Genomic DNA, 21,719 nt, shown 5'->3' with positions numbered 1-21,719 from the left:
AAAAATAAACAAAATTGATAAACCCATGGCCAGGCTTCTCAGAAAAGAGAGAGGGCCCAATGTTTATAGCAGCACTTTTAACAACAGCCAAATTATGGAAAGAGACTAAATGTTAATCAACTGACAAATGGATAAAGAAGATGTGGTTTATATATACAATGGAATACTATTTGGCAATGAGAAAGAATGAAATCTGGCCATTTGTAGCAACGTGGATAGAACTGGAAAGTGTTATGCTAAGTGAAGTAAGTCAGGCAGAGAAAGACAGATACCATATGTTTTCACTCTTATGTGGATCCTGAGAAACTTTACAGAAGACCATGGGGGAGGAGAAGCGGGGGAAAAAAGTTACAGAGAAGGAAGGAGGCAAACCATAAGAGACTCTTAAATACTGAGAATAAACTGAGGGCTGATAGGGGGTGGTGAGGAGGGGAAAGTGGATGATGGGCATTGAGGAGGGCACCTGTTGGCATGAGCACTGGGTGTTGTATGGAAACCAATTTGTCAATAAATTATATTTAATATTAAAAAAATTTTTTAATTAAAAAAAGATTGGAAAGGTTTGAGTTTGATTAAATACTAATGAGAAGAATCCAGATGAGATAGAGTCTGCATACATTAGAACAAAAAAGTAAAGATTCCTGAAATGATAGGAGAGAACAGGATTCAAAGCACATAACAGATTGCCCTTAATTATGCTTGTAATTCCTCATTGTAGCAAACATTTGCTGAGTATGCAGTGTGCTAGATACTAAGAATATAGAGATAAAAGACAAAGTTACTGACATCACAGAACTGCAGTCTAGAGGGAGAATCGGACAAGCAAATAATTATAATGTAGTGTAAGTGCTATGAACATAGAATATCACTGAAGCCCACAAGAGGACCTGAGACTAAGGAATCTGCCAACAAGTTTCAATGAAAAATTTGTAAGTAGGATAAACAAGCAGAACACACAGAAAAGCAAAACACACTATGCTTCCCCCCACCCCTCAGAATCTCTACATTATCATTACTACTGTTTTAGCTTTGTGGACATGGACATGATTGGCCTTTTCCCATCTTTAAAGTCTCAGAAAACCTCACCTTTACCCTGCCATCACATCACTTTGTTATTCTATTTACAACTCTTAAACAATCTGCTTAAAACAATCTTAAAATATCTTATACATTTATGTATTATTTCTTGTTTATATATCTCCTTTAATAGAGTCCAAACTCCATGAGAGCAAGAACTGTATCTATCTGGTAGTGCCTAAAACAGTGCCTCATATTGAACGAACGAATGAATGAATGAATGATACAGAATGCACATATTTAGTTACTTAATACTTCAGGGAGTTTGGATTCCAGATTAAATGGAAATTAATTAAACATAACCTATAAGCTATGTTTGATTTCCAATAAAAGACAAACAGTTTTAAATTGAACTTGTTTCCAAAGATAAAAAGCATACAACTGAATCCAGATTCTTTTCCATTTGACTACTAATTCCACTAACAAGTTCCCACATATAACTAGTAAGTCTTTACCTTGCACTTATAATACTTCTTCAGAAGAATTTCAAATCAGCAGTGAGAAGGCAGACTAATGAAAAGTGTTGAGATAGCACCTAGCCATTTAGGGAAAAAAGATGAATTCATATTTCACTCCTCCTCAAAATAAATTCTAGAATAATCAAAGGTTTAAATAATAAAAATAAAGCCAACAAGTACTAGAAAAGCTTTAAAGAGACCACATTTTATAGGTGAGAAGGTATTTCTGAGCACGAGCCACAAACATAAAAGACAAATTTCAAAGCCTTTGCAGAAAAGGTGGTATCAATACCCACAGGTGGAAGACAAATGACAAACTGGAAAAACACTATTCACTACACATAAAATAAGGACTATCCAAAATATGTAAATAATTCCTATAATCAGTCAGAAAGAGACAAATAAAAAAGGGGGGGAGGAATATGGGAAGAGGGGACTTCTATAATACTCAGGTAATTCACAAAAAGAGCAAAATAGATGGCCAGCAAAATACACCAGATGTTTTTTACCTATTAGATTTACTGATATCTTTTGTTTTTCTCATTCAAAGCATTGGTAAAAATTCATGGGAAAAGAGCAACTCTCATTACTCTTGGCAGAGATGTAAATTGGCGCAACTCTTTTGAAGGATCATCTGACATGAGAAATCATAATGTGAAATTCAACACCACGACCTTGTTGTTTAAAAACATTTATACACACACGGGAAGACATTTCTGTGAGTATTGTTTGCAATTAGAAAACTGGAAACAACTTAAATGATCATTAACAGGGGAAGACTTAAATTATGGTACATCCATATAAATAAATGATTATGCAACCATTAAAAAGGATACATCAATCTACAGGCACTCAGGAAAATAAATTTTAAAATATGAAGGTCTTGAACCAATTTTTTTTTTAATATTTATTTTCGTGGGAGAGAGACTGAGCAAGGGAGGGAAAAGAGAGAGAGAGACAGAGGATCCAAAGTGGGCTCTGAGCTGTCAGTGCAGATCCCAATACAGGGCTTTAACTCAAGAACTGTGAGAACATGACCTGAGCTGAAGTTGGACGCTTAACCCAGTGAGCCGTCCAGGCACCCCTATATATGGCATGGATTATATATAACACAATCCCATTTGTGTTAAAAAAAAAATTATATATAGCTACTCATCTAAGGGATCTAGTATGACAGAGCCTAAAATGTTAAGAGTGAAGAGTCAGGATTTTTATTTTTTTTTTAAATTTTTTTTTTTTCAACATTTTTTATTTATTTTTGGGACAGAGAGAGACAGAGCATGAACGGGGGAGGGGCAGAGAGAGAGGGAGACACAGAATGGGAAACAGGCTCCAGGCTCCGAGCCATCAGCCCAGAGCCTGACGCGGGGCTCGAACTCACGGACCGCGAGATCGTGACCTGGCTGAAGTCGGACGCCTAACCGACTGCGCCACCCAGGCGCCCCTTTTATTTTTTACAAGTTTCAGAAATACCTGGATTTCCACAATAGGTACTTTCACATAAAAATTTAACATTTATCAATAATGAACATGGAAGAAAAAAAGTAAGATAAATGAAATTTCTTTAAAGGTCACTCATCTTCTGGATCTGCACCGTCCAATAAAATAGTCTAACGAGACTACTAAGCACTTGATGTGTGCCTATTCTAACTGAAATATGCTCAAAGTACATAAACATACCAGATTTGGAAGACTTATTAAGAAAAAAGAATATAAAATATCTAATTAATGTTTTTATATGGATCACATATTGAAATAATTTTTGATATACTGGGTTAAATACACTATTAAAATGAATTTCACTTGTTTCTGTTCACTTCTTTTATGTATATAACTCATACTATATTTCCATTGAATAGTGCCTGTTCTGGACAAAGAGAGGAAAGGGATTATTAATGTATTAATCTGGCAGTATTCTTCACCTTGACTAATATAAATATTTCTATTTATAAATGTGTTTCTCTCAAGCTATTACTTTCAGAATCTTCCTACCAAACATTAATTCAAAAACAAATGATCACATTTTGTAAAGGAAGAAATTAAAAGGATTACATTCAGAAGATCCCAATGCCTTGTGTTTTATTTGGAAGTCACATCTCTGGAAGATTGCACAACCGGGGGAGGATAAAGGACTTTGCTTTGCTTGAAGCTTAAACAAGACTTCTAAATGTCCTAAAATGCCATGTAGCTAAAGTTTTGTATATTAGTTCTTAGAAACTAGAAATCCTTAGATTAGAGTCCGATTTTTAGTTTCTTACTTGGCAGAAATCATTTTAACTTTCATAACATTACTGGTTATATTTGATTAGGGTTCTATTTAAATAGGCACAAATTCAAGCAAAGATTAGATTCTGCCTTTGACAATGTGTACTCAGACAGGAGGTGGATGAAAAGGTAGATGTAAAATGTGTACTCAGACTGGAGGCATGAAAAGGCCAATGGAAAATCACTTATAAAATTGCTATTTCCGTTACACTTCCCATGCTGACACTCTTCCACAGCTCATAAATAGGCAAATTATTTACTTTATGTATATTCAATAATATGTCAAACTACTATAAGAAAAGAAAATTATCCAGATATTTCTACCCAGGGACGGTATACTATAAACCAAGAATATGTGATGACTGCCTTTAATCAGCTGTGTTACATGTAAAGGAATTATATAAATTGTGCAAAAAGTGTTAATATTCTAATACAGTAACCAAAATGGAAGGAAATTCCTTCCCACGGTAAGAGTGTCCAGCTACTTTCATGTACTAGAAGAGACAAACTCAAAAATCTTTTCGAATTCTTTTCTCTAAAAAGTACCTCCTATGTCAAAAATGGTTGAGCATCTACTATATGCAAATGTTGTACTTGGAAACTCCCATGTTAAGGCCTTATCATTCTCTTTTTCATCCCATATATTTATATTGTTTCTCAAATATGTAAGGCATTGTACTAAATAAAGTACTATAAGGGATACAAATTAAAAAACGATATAGATCTTGCCCATAAACAGCTTATAGTGCAAAAGAAATGAGAAGCTGGCCCATCTCAATTTCCCAACTAGAAGGTGGATGAAACATCAGGGTCGATAGTGTTAAGCCAGAAAAGTAGACAGTTTAGTTAAGAGGAGTTTCGAAATATGCCCTTCATGACCAATGATCACAACACTAACTTTTTCCTTTAAAAAGGAAAGAAAAAATTCAAATTTCTCCAGTAGTTCTATATGCACTTTCATAATTCCATAACATTTAACAGTGGTGAAGGGAAGATGAAAATGAAGACTAAGAAATTTTTTTTGTTGTTCTTTATTAGCGGAAGTATTTGCATATTTTTATTTACTTGGATTCTTTATTTCTCTTACAAATAGAAATATTCAGGGGCGCATGGGTGGCTCCGTCAATTGAGCGTCCAACTCTTGATTTTGGCTCTGGTCATATCATGGTTCGTGGGCTAGAGCCCCGTGTCAGGCTCTGCACTGAGAGTACTAAGCCTCCTTGGGATTCTCTCTCCCTCTGTCTCTCTGACTCTCCCCCATTTGCATGTGTTCTCTCTCGTTCTCTCTCAAAATAAATAAACTTAATAAAAAATGTATATGGTTCTGTATTAGACACTTAAACTATACAAAGGCTCAACAAAAGATGTAATTCCTTGTACCTACCAAGGGACTAAATGCAGAGAACACAGATTCTAGCAAAATTTTTCAACTCATGTCATCTTAACATGAGATTAAACAATATTCACCAATAAAACATTACTGTATGGGCATAAATGCATTGATTGTTTCTAATTACCAAAAATAACTAATATATAATATCAGGATTATTTACTATACACCAGATAATGTTCTGTGCTTTAAAATTTTTAATTCTTAATCTTTATACAATCCTGTAAGTAGGTATTATCTTCACTTGACAGCTGAGAAAATGCAGGTACAGAAAAGCTAAGTAATTTGACCAACAGTCACAGAGCTGAAGAACGGCAGAGCCAGATTCCTAGTCAGCCAGCTTCTCTCCAGAATCATACTCTCAACCACTGTGGTAAACTACCTGACTGTAGCTCTTAAATCTAAAAGCCCTTAATCCTAAATCGTCAAAGGAAATGGTCTTTATTTTATACCAGGAAGAGGCATTGCTAAGAATAGAAATTTGGAAATGGTTCATGTTGTAAAGTTTTGCTTGACAATTTACTATTTAAACCGTGTAAGTACATTATGTTAAAACTTTTTCCTTTACAAAAAAGCTATTAACTGTATTCAAAAATTTCTCTCAGGCCTGATTACACACACATACACTGGTTCAAAGATCATTCATGTGATACAATAACTAACACTTTGAGTACTTCCTATTTGCCAGACACTGTTCTAAGTGCTCTACACCTATCATTTCTTTTAATTCTCATAACCCTATTTAAGTATGTACAATAACTATCTCAGTTTACAGATGAGAAGACTGAGGCATGGGGATGTTGCATAACTTGTCCAAGACCAGAAAGTTAGAGCTGGGTCTTGGATATGGATGACAGTCTGATTCCAGAGCCCACACTCTTATTTTACTATATTCATTTGTCAAGATAATGCACTGTTTTTTAAGTTGGCTTCACACCCAGCACAGAGCCTAATGCAGGGCTTGAACTCACAACCCCGAGATCAAGACCTGAACTGCAATCAAGAGTCGGACGTTTAACTGACCAAGCCACCCAGGCATCCAAAATAAGGCCTTTTTAAAGGATTTATTATCTTCTCAAAAAGTTCTCAATGAGCACTCAAGAAGGCTAATCAGTAATAATTAAACAAGGCATTTGATATTTTTCCTTTTAATACTATGTTAGAAGCACAGTAGAACATTTGTTTTTGAACACACTATTAATTTGCTGGTTTTGTTAAATTTATGTTACCAAAATTGTTACCAATCTCACAAAGTTCAGAAAAACTTACAACAAGCAAATTGTTTCTGACACTGGAAGTATATAATTCTGGCTTGACTGTACAAGATCACCTAATCTATTGGTCTTTCAGTGGGCACATGGAAAAGAAGTTAGAACATAGACACAGCTTTATATAACACAAAAAGGGAGTGAAGTGTCTTTTAATGTATGAGATTTTATGATAATATAAAAATATGGTTAGGGGCGCCTGGGTGGCTTGGTCGGTTAAGCGTCCGACTTCAGCTCAGGTCATGATCCCACGGTCCGTGAGTTCGAGCCCCGCGTCGGGCTCTGTGCTGACTGCTCAGAGCCTGGAGCCTGTTTCCGATTCTGTGTCTCCCTCTCTCTCTGCCCCTCCCCTGTTCATGCTCTGTCTCTCTCTGTCTCAAAAAATAAATAAACGTTAAAAAAAAAAAAAATTAAAAAAAATAAATAAATAAAAATAAAAATATGGTTAGGAAAGATATTCTGAAGCAAAAGACATACTAACAATTACAGTGACAAATAATAAGGAATGTATAATCATGTTAGCTTATACAGAGTATCACAGGAATGCTGCATTGAGAGCCCTTAATACCACCTGAAGCAGTGGAGGAAGGCTTCAGAGAGAAACCATTTCTGGGAATAGGTTGCTGTTTCCAAAATAACTAAAATACAATTTGGGAAACACATCCTTAATTCGCTAATCTTCCTCAACCTTAATGTTAATTTACCAGTCAAAAGAGTTTAATTGTAAATCTCTTTTAAAAATCATGGTAAATTAAAATAAGCGTTTAAAAAAGGCAGCTCTCACAACCCTGAAACTGAAGTTTATAATACTGCAGAATTAAATACAGTAACAATTTAAAATGAAGGTTAATTGCTCATTTCTTTGATTTCATTTAGCACTGATCTAACTCAATATAGAAGGTTACATTCGTACAAGTTTACACAGCTTAATGATTAACTACATTCACCTGCCAACCTTACTGTTTGCAGTGTGGCAAATAGTGGTATATATAGAGTTTAGAAGTCTAGGTCTGCCTACAGGAGAAAATTAGTTGAATAATTACGATAAAAATGCACACGATTAAGCTCTTTCTTTTTATTGTTCCTCTAGTTATTTCTTCCAAAATTGACCAAGACTATTCATCATATGATTCTATGTCTCCAGAGCCAAAATCAAGATTTGCTATGTTAGATGATGTAAAAATTTTAGCCAATGGCCTCCTTCAGTTAGGACATGGTCTTAAAGACTTTGTCCATAAGACTAAGGGCCAAATTAATGACATATTTCAAAAACTCAACATATTTGATCAGTCTTTTTATGACCTATCACTGCAAACCAATGAAATCAAAGAAGAAGAAAAGGAACTTAGAAGAACTACATTCAAACTACAAGTCAAGAATGAAGAAGTAAAGAATATGTCACTTGAACTCACCTCAAAACTTGAAAGCCTCCTAGAAGAAAAAAATCTACTTCATCAAAAAGTGAAATATTTGGAGAAGCAATTAACCAGTTTAACTAAAAATCAACCTGAAATCCAGGAACACCCAGAAATAACTTCACTTAAAGTAAGTAGAAATCAAAGAGGGTTCATGATTATGTTTTCAATATGGATCTTTTTTAAAAATGTTTTAAGACATGCTACTTTGTTGAATCATTGAAATACTATACTTTTCTCAAGGAAAAAAAGCTTCTAGGAAATAAAATTTCCTGTTATAATTTCAAGTTGTTTTTTATGATTCTACACTTATTTCAGATGAAAATTATAAATCAATTAATAAAATTTTAGAACACTAAATTATTACAATATTGCCAATTACTAGAGGCAGGTAAAAGGTTAGAGGAAGATAATTTGAAACTATCCTCCCATATTGAAAATGGATAAAAGTATAAATAAATAAACAAATAAATAAATAAATAAAATGGATAAAAGTAGTAAGTAAATGGTTAAGATTAATTCCTATTAAAATACTATGGGGTTTTTTTTCATTTACCTGAACTACTTTAAAGTTCAGGAAATCAGGTTTTAGAGATAGTACATTTTAAATCGTAAAAACAAAAGGATTTGAAGCATACAAGAGAAAATGGTTGCCAATATTCAATTATCTAATCCACTATTAGTTTTAAAAATTTAGATTGTAATAGTTACAAAAAACAAAAAAGACTCACTTAACGAAAAAGCAAAGAAAAAAGAAAGAAGAAATAAACTTCTAACCACCCTACAATCTATGTCCAGAATTTTGTAGAACAGCAAGATAACAGCATCAAAGACCTTCTCCAGACCGTGGAGGAACAATACAGACAATTAAATCAACAGCATAGTCAAATAAAAGAAATAGAAAACCAGGTAAGTCAATATTTTAATGGCTCGTCCAACCTTTTACATAAAATCTAGGTTTATGGGAACATTAAGCCCTAAATTTATTTTTTTTTTTTTTAAATTTTTTTTCCCAACGTTTTTTATTTATTTTTGGGACAGAGAGAGACAGAGAGCATGAACGGGGGAGGGGCAGAGAGAGAGGGAGACACAGAATCGGAAACAGGCTCCAGGCTCCGAGCCATCAGCTCAGAGCCTGACGCGGGGCTCGAACTCACGGACCGCGAGATCGTGACCTGGCTGAAGTCGGACGCTTAACCGACTGCGCCACCCAGGCGCCCCAGCCCTAAATTTATTTTTAAAACTTCTAGTTGGGATAGTGAGTAAACCCATCACATCGGCATGATCGTTAAGACTGGAGACTCTAAAGCTCATAAACTACCTCAGTTTGAATCTGGGCTCTAAAACTTTGGTGTGACCTAACTCCTCTGTCTCTCAGTTTCTTCACTTATTCTATGAAGAAAATAATAGAACCTATCTTATAGGAGTGTTGTGAGAAAAAAAAAAAAAAAGAATTAATTTATGTAAAGTATACCTCCAATAGAGCCACTAACATGATTCTATCAAAAGTTAAAATTGGATCACATCTCTCTTTGTTTAAAACCACACAGTGGCTGCCCATCTCACTTCCAGTGGCCACAAGACCCCCAATGACTCATCTCTCTGACTTCATCTCCACTACTCTAGTCATACTGGGGTACTCTTCCCAGTTACTCAAACACATCGAACATGCTGCTATCTCAGGGCTTTTGCCCATGCTCCCCATATCTGGAATGCTCTTCTCCCTGGTATCTGCATGTCCCACTCTCATTTCCTTTAGGTCTTTCTCAAATGTAAAATTCTCAGTGAAGCCTTCCCAAGTCACTTAATCAAAAATTATAATCCCTAAGCCCATACTTAAAAACCTGTTACCTCCTTCATTACTCTCCTTTTTTCCTTTACACGTAGCTCTATTTCATGCAATATATATATTTTTTAGTTATTTGTCCCCTCACGAGAATGTAAACTCCATGAGAACAGGGATTTTCTTCATTTTTTCATAGCTGACACCCCAAAATATAGAATATTGTCTGAGACATAGTAGGAACTCAATAAATATGTTGAGTAAATTTAAATGTCATATTTAACACAAAGAAGTCAACAAAAGCATGCTATTATTAATAGTATTAGAAACTGTGTGCCTACGTGGATGGAACTGGAGAGTGTGATGCTAAGTGAAATAAGCCATACAGAGAAAGACAGATACCATATGTTTTCACTCTTATGTGGATCCTGAGAAACTTAACAGAAACCCATGGAGGAGGGGAAGGAAAAAAAAAAAAAAGAGGTTAGAGTGGGAGAGAGCCAAAGCATAAGAGACTCTTAAAAACTGAGAACAGGGGCGCCTGGGTGGTGCAGTCGGTTAAGCGTCCGACTTCAGCCAGGTCACGATCTCGCAGTCCGTGAGTTCGAGCCCCGCGTCAGGCTCTGGGCTGATGCCTCAGAGCCTGGAGCCTGTTTCCGATTCTGTGTCTCCCTCTCTCTCTGCCCCTCCCCCGTTCATGCTCTGTCTCTCTCTGTCCCAAAAATAAATTAAAAACGTTGAAAAAAAAAAATTAAAAAAAAAACAAAACTGAGAACAAACTGAGGGCTGATGGGGGGTGGGAGGGTGGGTGATGCGTATTGAGGAGGGCACCTTTTGGGATGAGCACTGGGTGTTGTATGGAAACCAATTTGACAATAAATTTCATATATTGAAAAAAAAAAAAGAAACTGTGTGCCTGATAATTAAAGTTCAATACCCAACAATATAATTAATCTACAATGTAAACAGCTGGCTAGGTGAGGGAGATACCTGTCTTGAATAAAGCTATGTGAGAACCTACACATTTCAATGTGGAATACCACAGTTCGAAAATATTAATTAGTAATGCTATGGAACAGGCACTCAAGAGGGTTCCAAAACTAATACAAACTTGGAGAAACTTGTAAAAAAAAATAGTTGCCAAGAATTATAAAACAATTTCCACTACACAAACATCATTATATGTTTCAGTAATTTTATAACTCATAATTTCAGGTTATTTTTGCTAATTATGAGACATAATTTACTAAGTTATTTTATTATTTTTCCTAACTATCCAAAAGGGTTTGTTGCCAACAACTAGTTTTGATTTCCATAATTTCCTCATTACATTATTTTTCTTATTTCTTTTTTCTTATATCTTTTATAACAGTTAAATGAGCCTACTCACAGAAACAGAATGTCACTATTATCAAATTACATACATCCTAATAATAAAATGTATGAAGAATTCAAAACAATGAATATCTGAGTTGGAAGAAGCCTTAGATCATCTGATCCAACTTCCTCAAATTTAAAATAAGAGTCTAATACTCCATGTTAAGTGACTTTAACCTCACACAGTTACTTAGGGAAAAAAGGTTAATACCCAACAAATGAACTTTGCAACAGATCCTTATGAATTACGTCCTAAAAAATGCTGATATCAAAAAACACTAATAAGATATTACATATTCTGTGTTTCTCAGGCCAACAATAAGAAAAGCTTTCAGTCAATAAAATGCAAACCCAGCACACTTTACATAAAAGTAAACTTGCTAAAACTAACAATGAAATATTGAATGTATTGAAAGTAAGCAAATAAAGCTGCCAATCTGTCACCTCTACAGATATATTTACATTCCAAAAAAACTATTAAGAAAGAAGCCTTGTTCAGGGTGCCTGGGTGGTTCAGTTGGTTAAGTGTCTGACTTTGGCTCAGGTCATGACCTCACGGTTCGTGAGTTCGAGCCCCGCATCGGGCTCTCTGCTGTCAGCTCAGAGCCTACTTCAATCCTCTGCCTCCTCTCTCTCTCTGCCCCTCCCCCCCTCAGAAATAAATAAACTTAAAAAAAGAAGGAAGGAAGGAAGGAAGGAAGGAAGGAAGGAAGGAAGGAAGGAAGGAAGGAAGGAAGGAAGGAAGGAAGGAAGGATAGAAGAAGCCTTATTCAAATTATGTGCTAAGTCTTTAGGCAGGTCTGAGAATCAATCAATAAGGCCTACAACTGAGAATTATTAAAGCTTAAAATCTGCCTACTACTGAATAGCATATATATTCTATTCATGTAAATAAACAGAACATGTTAAAATATGCTAAGCAAAGTCTCTACCTTTGGTCTTGCTGTTTTTTGACTAATTTCTGGTTTGTGCTTTGCTTTCTCTAGTTTTTTAAACCCATTAAACAATGTGCCTGATTACATATTTTGAGAACAAGTCATCTATATAATCTGTACAGCATTGTTTATCCCTCTTAACATCAAGAGCAATAACGTATTATGAACTTAAAGATGTATATAAATTGTAATCTTAATATCCTCCCTCAGATTCCTCTAACTGTATACTCCATACCATTTTTATATTCTTTCATCAGCTAAGAAGAACTGGTGTTCAAGAATCCACAGAAAATTCTCTTTCTTCTAAACCAAGGGCACCAAGAACTACCCCTTTTCTTCACTTGAATGAAACAAAAATTGTAGAACATGATGGTAAGTTAATTTGTTGGGTTTCCTTCTTGAAGGTATTATCATCAAATTCTTTTCCTATCTTAGACATTCCCATAAAAAATAATTGCTATTCTTGGGACCTGTTCTAAACTAAACGAGAGTAAAGAGACAAATCTACCAAATACAATGTGTCAACCTTAATTGGATCCTGGCAGCTCTTTTAACCCTATAAAACACATTTTTAAGACAATCAGGAAAATATAGTTGTAGACTTGATACTAGATAATATGACATTATTTTAAAATGTCTTAGATGTAATAATAGTATTATAGTCATGCAATAAAATAATTTCATGTTTAAGAGATACATGTCGAAATATTTAAGTGGCTAAGGGTCATGATGTTTGCAAATTTCAAATAGTACAGCAAAATACATGTTTGTATATATGTATGTTTATAAAGCAAAAATGGCAAAAGGTTAACAATTCCTGAATACAGGTGGAAAGACTATGAAGTTCTCTCTAATGTTTCTACCTTCCTGTTTCCTTGAAAATTTTCATAAGAAAAACACAAAGACAGGAGAACAAAGTCTCCATTCCTGACGATACTTTAACAAAATAATAATACTTTCAAAATACACTTACTTTTATGTAATTCATACACATACACAAAAGGTCTCTGTAAGTTTCCTTCATGTATGTTCACTCTTTCCACCTGTTGACTATGTGCTATACACCAAACACTGTAATAATGTCTTATGTAGTATTATATTTATATCCTTCCTGGGGAGCCTGGGTGGCTCAGTTGGTTAAGCGTCTGACTTCCTCTCAAGTCATGATTTTATTGCTCCTGAGTTTGAGCCCCGCATCGGGCTCTGTGCTGACAGCTCAGAGCCTCAAGCCTGCTAGGATCTGTGTCTCCCTCTCTTGTCTGTCCCTTCCCCGCTCACGCTCTGTCTCTCTGTCACTCTCAAAAAAGGATATAAAATAAATTTATATCCTTCCTTTATCTGACAAAATATGTGTCTAAAATTCTCATTTTGTCACTTTTCTTAAAAAGAAATCAGTTTGAGGGGCACCTGGGTGGCTCACTCGGTTAAAGGTCTGACTTCAGCTGAGATGAAGATCTCACAGTTCATGAGTTTGAGCCCTGCATGGGGCTCTATGCTGACAGCTTGGAGCCTGGAGCCTGCTTCAGATTCTGTGTCTCCCTCTCTCTCTCTGTCCCTCTCTGGCTTGTGTTCTCTCTCTCAAAAATAAACATCAAGAAAAAATTTTTTTAAAAATCAGTTTGATAATAACTATTTTAATAGTATTTGTATAACATGCCATCTAATAAACCTGCTTTAGCATAAAGTACTTTCTAGGTAATACATTACTGAAAAAGGCTAAGGGCTACATTCACCACAATCCCATAAAATGTCAAGTAAAAGCCCAAGCTCTAAAGATACAATTCCTATTACTGTATCTTATGTAATAAACTTTCTTGATTCTAGACATTCCTGCTAATTGTACCACCATTTATAACAGAGGTGAACATACAAGTGGCATCTACTCCATTAGACCCAGCAACTCTCAAGCTTTTAATGTCTACTGTGATGTTAAAGCAGGTAAAACCAGCCTGAAGAGAAAATGGACTATAATTAGCTCAGGTTACTCACTGCCTATTAAGTAAAACTCAATCCTGTCATCTTTGTTGTGAATATAAAATGAAATATAAGCAACATGAGTAGTTATATAGCTCTAGTACTTATATTTGCTTTGTTTAGTTTCATATTCACTCATGCACTTATTCAATTATTTTCCATAAAGTAATCTGAAATACTATTGTTAATAAGTTTATTAAGACAAATTCATTATTTGCCCTTTACTTAACTTCTTGGTACCATAATAAATAATAAAATGGTACCACCATAGCAACATTAATAACTATATTACAGTGCTACCAATTAAAACCAAAACAAGAAAACAGTATTTTGTTGCATCTGTCAGCATCAATCTACTAAAGTACACAATTACGTTCATTATATTTAGGTAGTTCATGGACAGTGATTCAACACCGAATAGATGGATCACAAAACTTCAATGAAACTTGGGAAAACTACAGATATGGTTTTGGGAGGCTTGACGGTAAGGTGACTTCATTCATTCATTTGTAAAAACTATTGGGGTGCCTGGGTAGCTCAGTCAGTTGAGCATCTGACTTCGGCTCAGGTCATAATCTCATGGTTCATCAGTTCAAGCCCCGCATTGGTCTTGCTGTCAGCGCAGAGCCCGCTTTGGATTCTCTACCCTCCTTTATCTTTCTGCCCCTCTCCTGCTCACACTCTCTTTCTCTCTCAAAAATAAGTAAAAACACTTAAAAAATATATTTACTGAGAAGCTATTATGGATTGGGCATTAGGAACGCAACAACGAATGAGGAATAGTCCCAGCCTTCGCAGAACTTCATAGAACACATAATTACATATCTGTCAGTAATCTATACTTATTACAAGCGACTGTTTGAATTATGCTTACCATAATTTCATGTCTGCTCTTAAGTATATGTATCTCAATTTAATTTGATGGCTTCTAATTATCATAAGTGTAATTATTAAAGACAATTATGATTAAGTGCTATGTGCTCTGATAAGTGGTAAATGCTATATTTGAATGAGCTCTGAAGAAAACCATCCTTATCACAGGTCACTCTACTTTCTTTTTTTAACATTTTAGATATTAATTATTTGGAAGGTGAAAGGAACAAGGAAACTGTCAGATGTACAGTACTAAATGTTTAAATCTTAATTGTTTAAATATTATAAATGTATACTATAGGATGTGTGATTTAAAGGAAATTAGTTAATACAAATTACTATATTTTGATCACAAAATATAATAAAATAAAATAAGCATAACAAAAATGGTTTTAAACCCAAAAAGGCACATTATAAAAATTCACAAATGTAAGCACTCATATATAAAGTGGAAAACATCCATTATGATACCAAATTTTGACTTAACATTCAGTACTATTTGCCCATTTAAGAAATTTTGTATTCAAACTACTAGTTAAATCCCTAACTAATCTTCTAAGAATGATTATTTGTAACCCCAAAATAAAAGGCTGACTGTTAAGCCCAGAGTATTCATTTACTTCTATAAGTAAGCCATTTGTACTTGTAATCCTTAAAACTGTCTTCTAATTCAATAGCAATAAAACAGTTTGTCTTTTTTCCTTAAATACTTTAACAGAAGACTGTGATAATTCAAAAGTGTCTATATTTGTTATGCTTTTAGTTTCAAAGAAAAATAATTTTTAAAACTATAGAGAAGTTATTAAGAATTGTTTTTCGACTTAAAATGTCTATAAAATTCTATTCCCTTATTTTTCTACAAAGAAAACGTATATCAAGCAAATATCAAAGGCCAAGACTATATTTGAAGAAAATGACACTACTATCCAAGTAATACTGGATATAATAGTAGAAATCCTTAACAAAACTTTTGATAGTATATGGGTATTAATAAATTCTTGATAGCAAAGCCAGTACACATAAGGACCCAGAAATGAGATAATATTTTACCAATGACCAGATCTAAAATATCTACAATTGCCTAATATATTTCATCCAAGAAATACACCTCACAATATTCATTTTAGAAAGGCTAATCAAACTTTAGGCAGGCCTATTAATATTTTTTATATTTTTTGTACATTTCACTATATTCAATAAAATTGTTTTAAAAAGAAATATTTTAAGAGACTCTAAAATAACCAAGGGATTCAAGGCTAAAACAATTCATTGATTTGCACCAATAAAAAACACTAAAAAAAAACCCACAAAAACTGTTCGTGCCTAATCTGCAGGTAACAACCCACAGATTTTCACTTTCTTTTCAGGAGAATTTTGGTTGGGTCTAGAGAAGATATATTCCATAGTAAAGCAATCTAATTACGTCTTACGAATTGAACTAGAAGACTGGAAAGACAACAAGCATTATATCGAATATTCCTTTCACTTGGGGGATCATGAAACCAACTATACATTACACCTAGTTGAGATTACTGGCAATGTCCCCAACGCACTCCCGGAACACAAAGATTTGGCATTTTCTACTTGGGATCATAAAGCAAAAGGACATGTCAACTGTCCAGAAAGTTATTCAGGTATCTTTTTCCTAACATCAATAATTCATTTTCATATCTACAGAATGTCTTCCCAAAGTATTAGCTAATATCTACAATGTCAACTCTTTAAAAACTGAATCCCAAATAAACATTTTGACTATAGGTAAAAATGTCTTAACATAAGTATTAACTGGATTATGGTTCAACTAGGTATTTTACCTAGAGATTTTATTTTATAAGAACTTATTTTATAATAATGTTTTATAAATAGCCTAAGATATTTTATTTTGGGTGGCATACATGAGACTTACACAGATTATTTAAAATTGGGATACATGCATAAGGCATACAATACTGTCATATTGTAAGAAATGAAGATGTACTCATAGGGAAATGCATTAACAATAACTAGAGTTTGTATTCATTAAATTCCATATCTATCTTCTTTAGGAGGCTGGTGGTGTCACGATGTATGTGGGGAAAACAACCTGAATGGTAAATATAACAAGCCAAGAGCAAAAACTAAGCCAGAGAGGAGAAGAGGAATATATTGGAAGTCTCAAAATGGAAGGTTGTACTCTATCAAATCAACTAAAATGTTGATCCATCCAACAGATTCAGAAAGCTCTGAATGAACTGAGACAAATTAAAGAGCCAACAAATCAAACATTAAATTCATCTGGAATTACTGTGGTTTAATAATCTGATATTAAATCCCTAACACAAGGATTCAGAAATAGACTCTTGATTTTAAAGCCACTATCAACTTGAAAGTAAACATACCATCAAATCACCTCAAAGAACACCATTTATCTTTCCCAATCAAAATTCTTATATCATTTATACATATATTTTGTGATATGAGTATCAGTTTTATATAGTCACAATCCAAATTTTAACCAATGGGTGAATTTTTAAGTAATTTTTTTAAAATAAAAAACTTACAAGGACTTTTATTTTAAAAGGCATCATGTAAGCTAATTTTACAACTTCCTCAGTTAAAAAAATTTTCTTGCCAAAATTCTGAACTTGAATAAATATAAAAGACTGATAATTGTATAGTTCCTAGATTCTGTAATATTATTAATTTAAAAATTAAAATTCAGTCAGTTCAGAGTACACATGAAAATCTGTAATACTAATTTTAAAACTGATGTTTCATTTTGCTACAACAAAATGTGAAACAAATGTTTGGTATGCTTTATTTAGGAAGTCAAATGAAGCAGGATATAATACTATATTGAAGTAGATTAACTGTCTTAAATGCAGTAGATCATGATTATTAGGTCATATTGACTTTAATATCAGGTATCACTGTATCGTAACATATTTGTTAACTTATGTATATACTGCATACATTTTATATGTTTTAACACTTAATGATGTGAAAACAATTTAAAGGGATCTTGTCAGAAAGTAATGAGAAAGAATGTATTTGCAGCATCAAGTTAAAGTTTAATAATTTATTCTCCCTGGGCACAGTATGAGTCTAATACGTTTGTGTAGGTTGTCATATAGAACTAAAAATCATAACAAGTTGTTGAATGTTTAAACAGCCTGACAGATGTGTATGTACATTTTCAAATTCAATAAAGACTCATCCCTTAATATATAGAAATTTAAATTCTTGTAGTTTTTTTAGTGACACATAATAGAAGTATGATTATGCTATTTCTAATTTAAATCATTTAAATTCTAATCCTCAAGGATTATAAGATGCCAATCTTCTGACCAGAATATCACTTGTCAGTATTTATTTCTAAGTAAGGTTTTTAAAGAAACTAGCAAATGGAAATAAAATTTTGAATTAAATCCAGTTTTTAAAGAATAAAATGCCCAAGTTACATAGTGACTTACCTTAGTCAATAAATATCCGGCATTATGTATTTTTCTCTACATGTCATATAAGTATAACATGTCATATGTAAACATGTATGATCTATGTGGATCCTACATAAATATTTTGTTTCCAAAGAGTACAAAAGAACAGAGGCAAGAATAGGTTGTAGTTTTTAAAACCACAGCCAAACTGTCAAAATTGACTTTGGAGCCAGAATGCCAAAATGACTTTTTTTCACAAAAAAATTGGAAGCTTTCAAATACAAAATAATGTATTATTTAATATATCAATTGCTTCTTCTATTCGTCCTTTTTTTTTTTTTTTTTTTTTTTTTTTTTTTTTTACAATTCTTACACAGTAAGTTTCATTTTGTTCCTTTTAGGAGTACTAAGTTAGTTTTTTTCTGCATATAAAATATGCTCAGTGGAGAGATAATTCTGGAAGAGAAAGAATTTTTTTTTTATGATTCACAAATCATGTCCTTCTGTCCTCACTACTTTGCCAAGTATTCTAATTACACCACTAACTCACAATTGTCTAATCAAATGGCCTTTCCTCAGTCCACATTCTCTTGGATCTCTCTGCTACTTACTAATAAACAATATTCTTCTTCCAAATTTCACTTTCATTTCACTTCCACACTACTATTACACTCTCAGGATTATCCTTAGCCTGGATGCATTTTTATAGCCCTATTCCCTCCTAGTAAGTGATACATTCGGGCCAATGCACACTCTTTAATCATCTCTTCTACTCTGATCCTCAGAAAGTCTATTTACTCTCATGGACTCCTCTATTTTCAATGAGTAAAGTTCCCAAATTTACATATTATTCCCAGATCTCTCTCTGGTTCCCCTTCTTACATTGCCTGTTTGCCATTCCTCCTTTTGATACCCTATAATCTCCTCAAATTCAACATATCAAAACTCATTAAAGACTTACTGCCCCTGCTGGTCCTTCCTTTCTACCTTATCACACTCCTCCTTACTTCTGCATATTCACTAATGGTAGTATCATGCTTCCAGTCATCCAAGCTTAAAACCTGGAAGACATCTCTGTCTTTCTACTTTGTAAACCACCTCTCCTGTATCTGAAGCCACTAAATGGAATACAATCTTCCTCTGAAAGGTCTGTTAATATGATACCATTTCTTCCCATGTCTACTGCCCAAAGCCCACCAAGACCCACTTTTACCCTGAGTTTTAAATTATCTAAATAGTCTCCTAAGTTTGTCTATCTTCCTTCAATTTTCCTAAAACAAATTTACAATGGCTACATCCTACTTTGACCTATGATGTTCAAACTTGTCTATTAAAAGAGTTTAACAGCAAAAAAAAAAAAAAAAAAAAAAAAAAAAAAAAGAGTTTAACAGCTTGAGAATAATGAAAGCATTTCCTTACAGTGCTGGGATGAAAATGGCTTTATATAAACACAAATTTTAGAATCTTACTAGGATTTTATCTTAAATCTTACAATTTATCTTAAAATTGCATGTGAATTGTGTATTCTACTCTATAAATCATCTCCATATTTAAAAAAAGTTATTTTTTCTCCAAATCTTCTAAAAAGTTATGTTCCTGGAAGGTATGTCATGTTTATCCTGTGGTCTTGCAGATCTCATATAGCAAGAATGTATACCCCAATTCAAAGGGCATAAACCTACAGAACAAAATCCCAATCTCTTTCACGTATTCAAGAGTTTCTACAATCTGACCCTAAGTTATCTCTTCAACCATTTCTTGCCCAACACAAACCCTCTGCACTAATCAAAATTATCTACTTTTTAACACTGCCTATTTCCTAAAAGTGCATTTCCTAATGCCACTCCCATTTATTTAGAATGCCTCTATATGACTATCTGCTTGGGTAGGTCCTACTTCAAGATCCAGATGATCTCACTTCCTTTACAAATATCTTAGTAAATGGGGGCTCCTCCCTCAATATTTACAGCATTACTGTCTGTACCCCTCAACTGGCATTTAGCAAATCAAGAAAAGACAGAAAAGTACATGTGGCAAATGATAAAAAAGAATCATGCAAAAATAGTAATAAAAACTCCAAGAGCATCAAAAAAGATGGTCAATCTACTTAATTTTAGTAAATCACTGCCAAATTTCTATACCAAGAGTTCACTCTGAGCCAGTGTGAATTTTACTAAGAGCAAGTATACACATTACTCATTTCAGAGTTACCTACTGTTGTATAATCTGTTTTCTCCCCATCATCCTAGAAGCAGCATGTTCTCATGCTTATATCTTTTCCTCCTAATAGCATAACTCATGGAAATCAATTAGCTCATAAATTAATCAAAACTGTATGCATTAACCAGTATTTACTGAATTCCTAGTATTTGTCTTCTTTATAAAAACTATTCCAAATATGGATTGTTACATATTTGACCTTCTATTATAGGATAGTCAAATTTCATTGTGATTTTTTCCATCATAAACAACCATAATCACCGTGTTTGTGTTTGTGATGTTGAGTGATCATCCAACACAACAGTTTTGAAAACTGAAAACAAGAAACATTATAATTAAAAATAATTTAAGGCAAAAAGAAAAAAAAATTAAAAACAAAATGACCAAACAGTTGGCCCTCTTATCAAAGTCCAAGTGTTCTCAAGGCAAACCAGCTAGGACAAAATTACTCAACTGGTGTGAAATGTTGAGTTCAAGGTCATGGAAAGCAGGATTAACAATCTCCCATAGGATGCCTTTATAAAATCAGGTTTCAATGACATTTTAGAAAACATAAAATCAAGGATCCCATCTCAAACAAAACTGTTTTTCTAAATTCATATGTTTAACCCTGAAACAATCATACATCCAACAAAATGATTAGGTATATCTCAAAGAGCAACAATCTACAACCTTAAAGATATAAAGCTGTACGTATTTTCATATAAACAACAAAGCCTCAGTCTCCACATTCCACATATGAGAATAATAATAATGTTGCCAAATGTACCCCACAGGGTTGTTGTAAACCTCAAGTAAAATATGGTATTTGAACGACTTTATGAACTAAACAATGTATATACGACAATAAATTTCATATATTGAAGAAAAAAAAATGATTCTGTAATTGTAAAACAAAACAAAACAAGGTATATACTTATAAAAACTAGATCTTGGATATCGCTCCATATCGCTGTAAGTAAGGAATCTGTACAAATTTTTCCTAACTGAAAATACGCTAATTCTCAGGATAGGAGAACAAAACTGCTCTCCTACTCTGCTCTGCTACTGTTCTAGAACTTTATTCCTTCCCTCGCAGTCTGAGATAACACTCTTCACATTCAAATGCAAGCCCTTAACTAAAAAATCTTGGGTGGCTATGTTAAAATGGTAGAAAACAGAGCTCTCAACTCATAAACTTTTGTATTAAAATAAACTGGGACCAATCAAGATAGAATAAAAGCAAGACTGGTATATCTAGTGCAAAACTGGAAGAGTAGAGTACTACC

At 33.7% G+C, this 21,719-nt stretch overlaps 2 protein-coding genes across 14 annotated transcripts in view; one reads left to right on the top strand and one right to left on the bottom strand.

The window, feature by feature from the left end:
- Positions 1-21,719, bottom strand: part of DOCK7 (dedicator of cytokinesis 7) — a 233,067-nt gene that overhangs the window by 123,219 nt on the left and 88,129 nt on the right. The window lies entirely within an intron of this gene.
- Positions 7,459-18,034, top strand: ANGPTL3 (angiopoietin like 3). Of its 2 annotated transcripts, XM_058717177.1 has the most exons (7): positions 7,459-8,003; positions 8,672-8,782; positions 12,226-12,340; positions 13,793-13,906; positions 14,331-14,426; positions 16,183-16,449; positions 16,861-18,034. In XM_058717177.1, exons 1-7 carry the CDS (start codon positions 7,509-7,511, stop codon positions 17,043-17,045), a joined length of 1,383 nt encoding a protein of 460 aa, XP_058573160.1. In that variant the 5' UTR covers positions 7,459-7,508; the 3' UTR covers positions 17,046-18,034. The 2 variants fall into 2 exon arrangements, with proteins under 2 accessions (XP_058573160.1, XP_058573161.1); XM_058717178.1 differs by lacking the exon at positions 16,183-16,449.

The sequence above is a fragment of the Neofelis nebulosa genome, chromosome 2 (assembly GCF_028018385.1).
Source record: "Neofelis nebulosa isolate mNeoNeb1 chromosome 2, mNeoNeb1.pri, whole genome shotgun sequence".
Classification (NCBI taxonomy): Eukaryota; Metazoa; Chordata; class Mammalia; order Carnivora; family Felidae; genus Neofelis; species Neofelis nebulosa.
The sequence above is the reverse complement of the archived record's forward strand: the minus strand, read 5'-3'. Positions and strand labels throughout refer to the sequence as shown.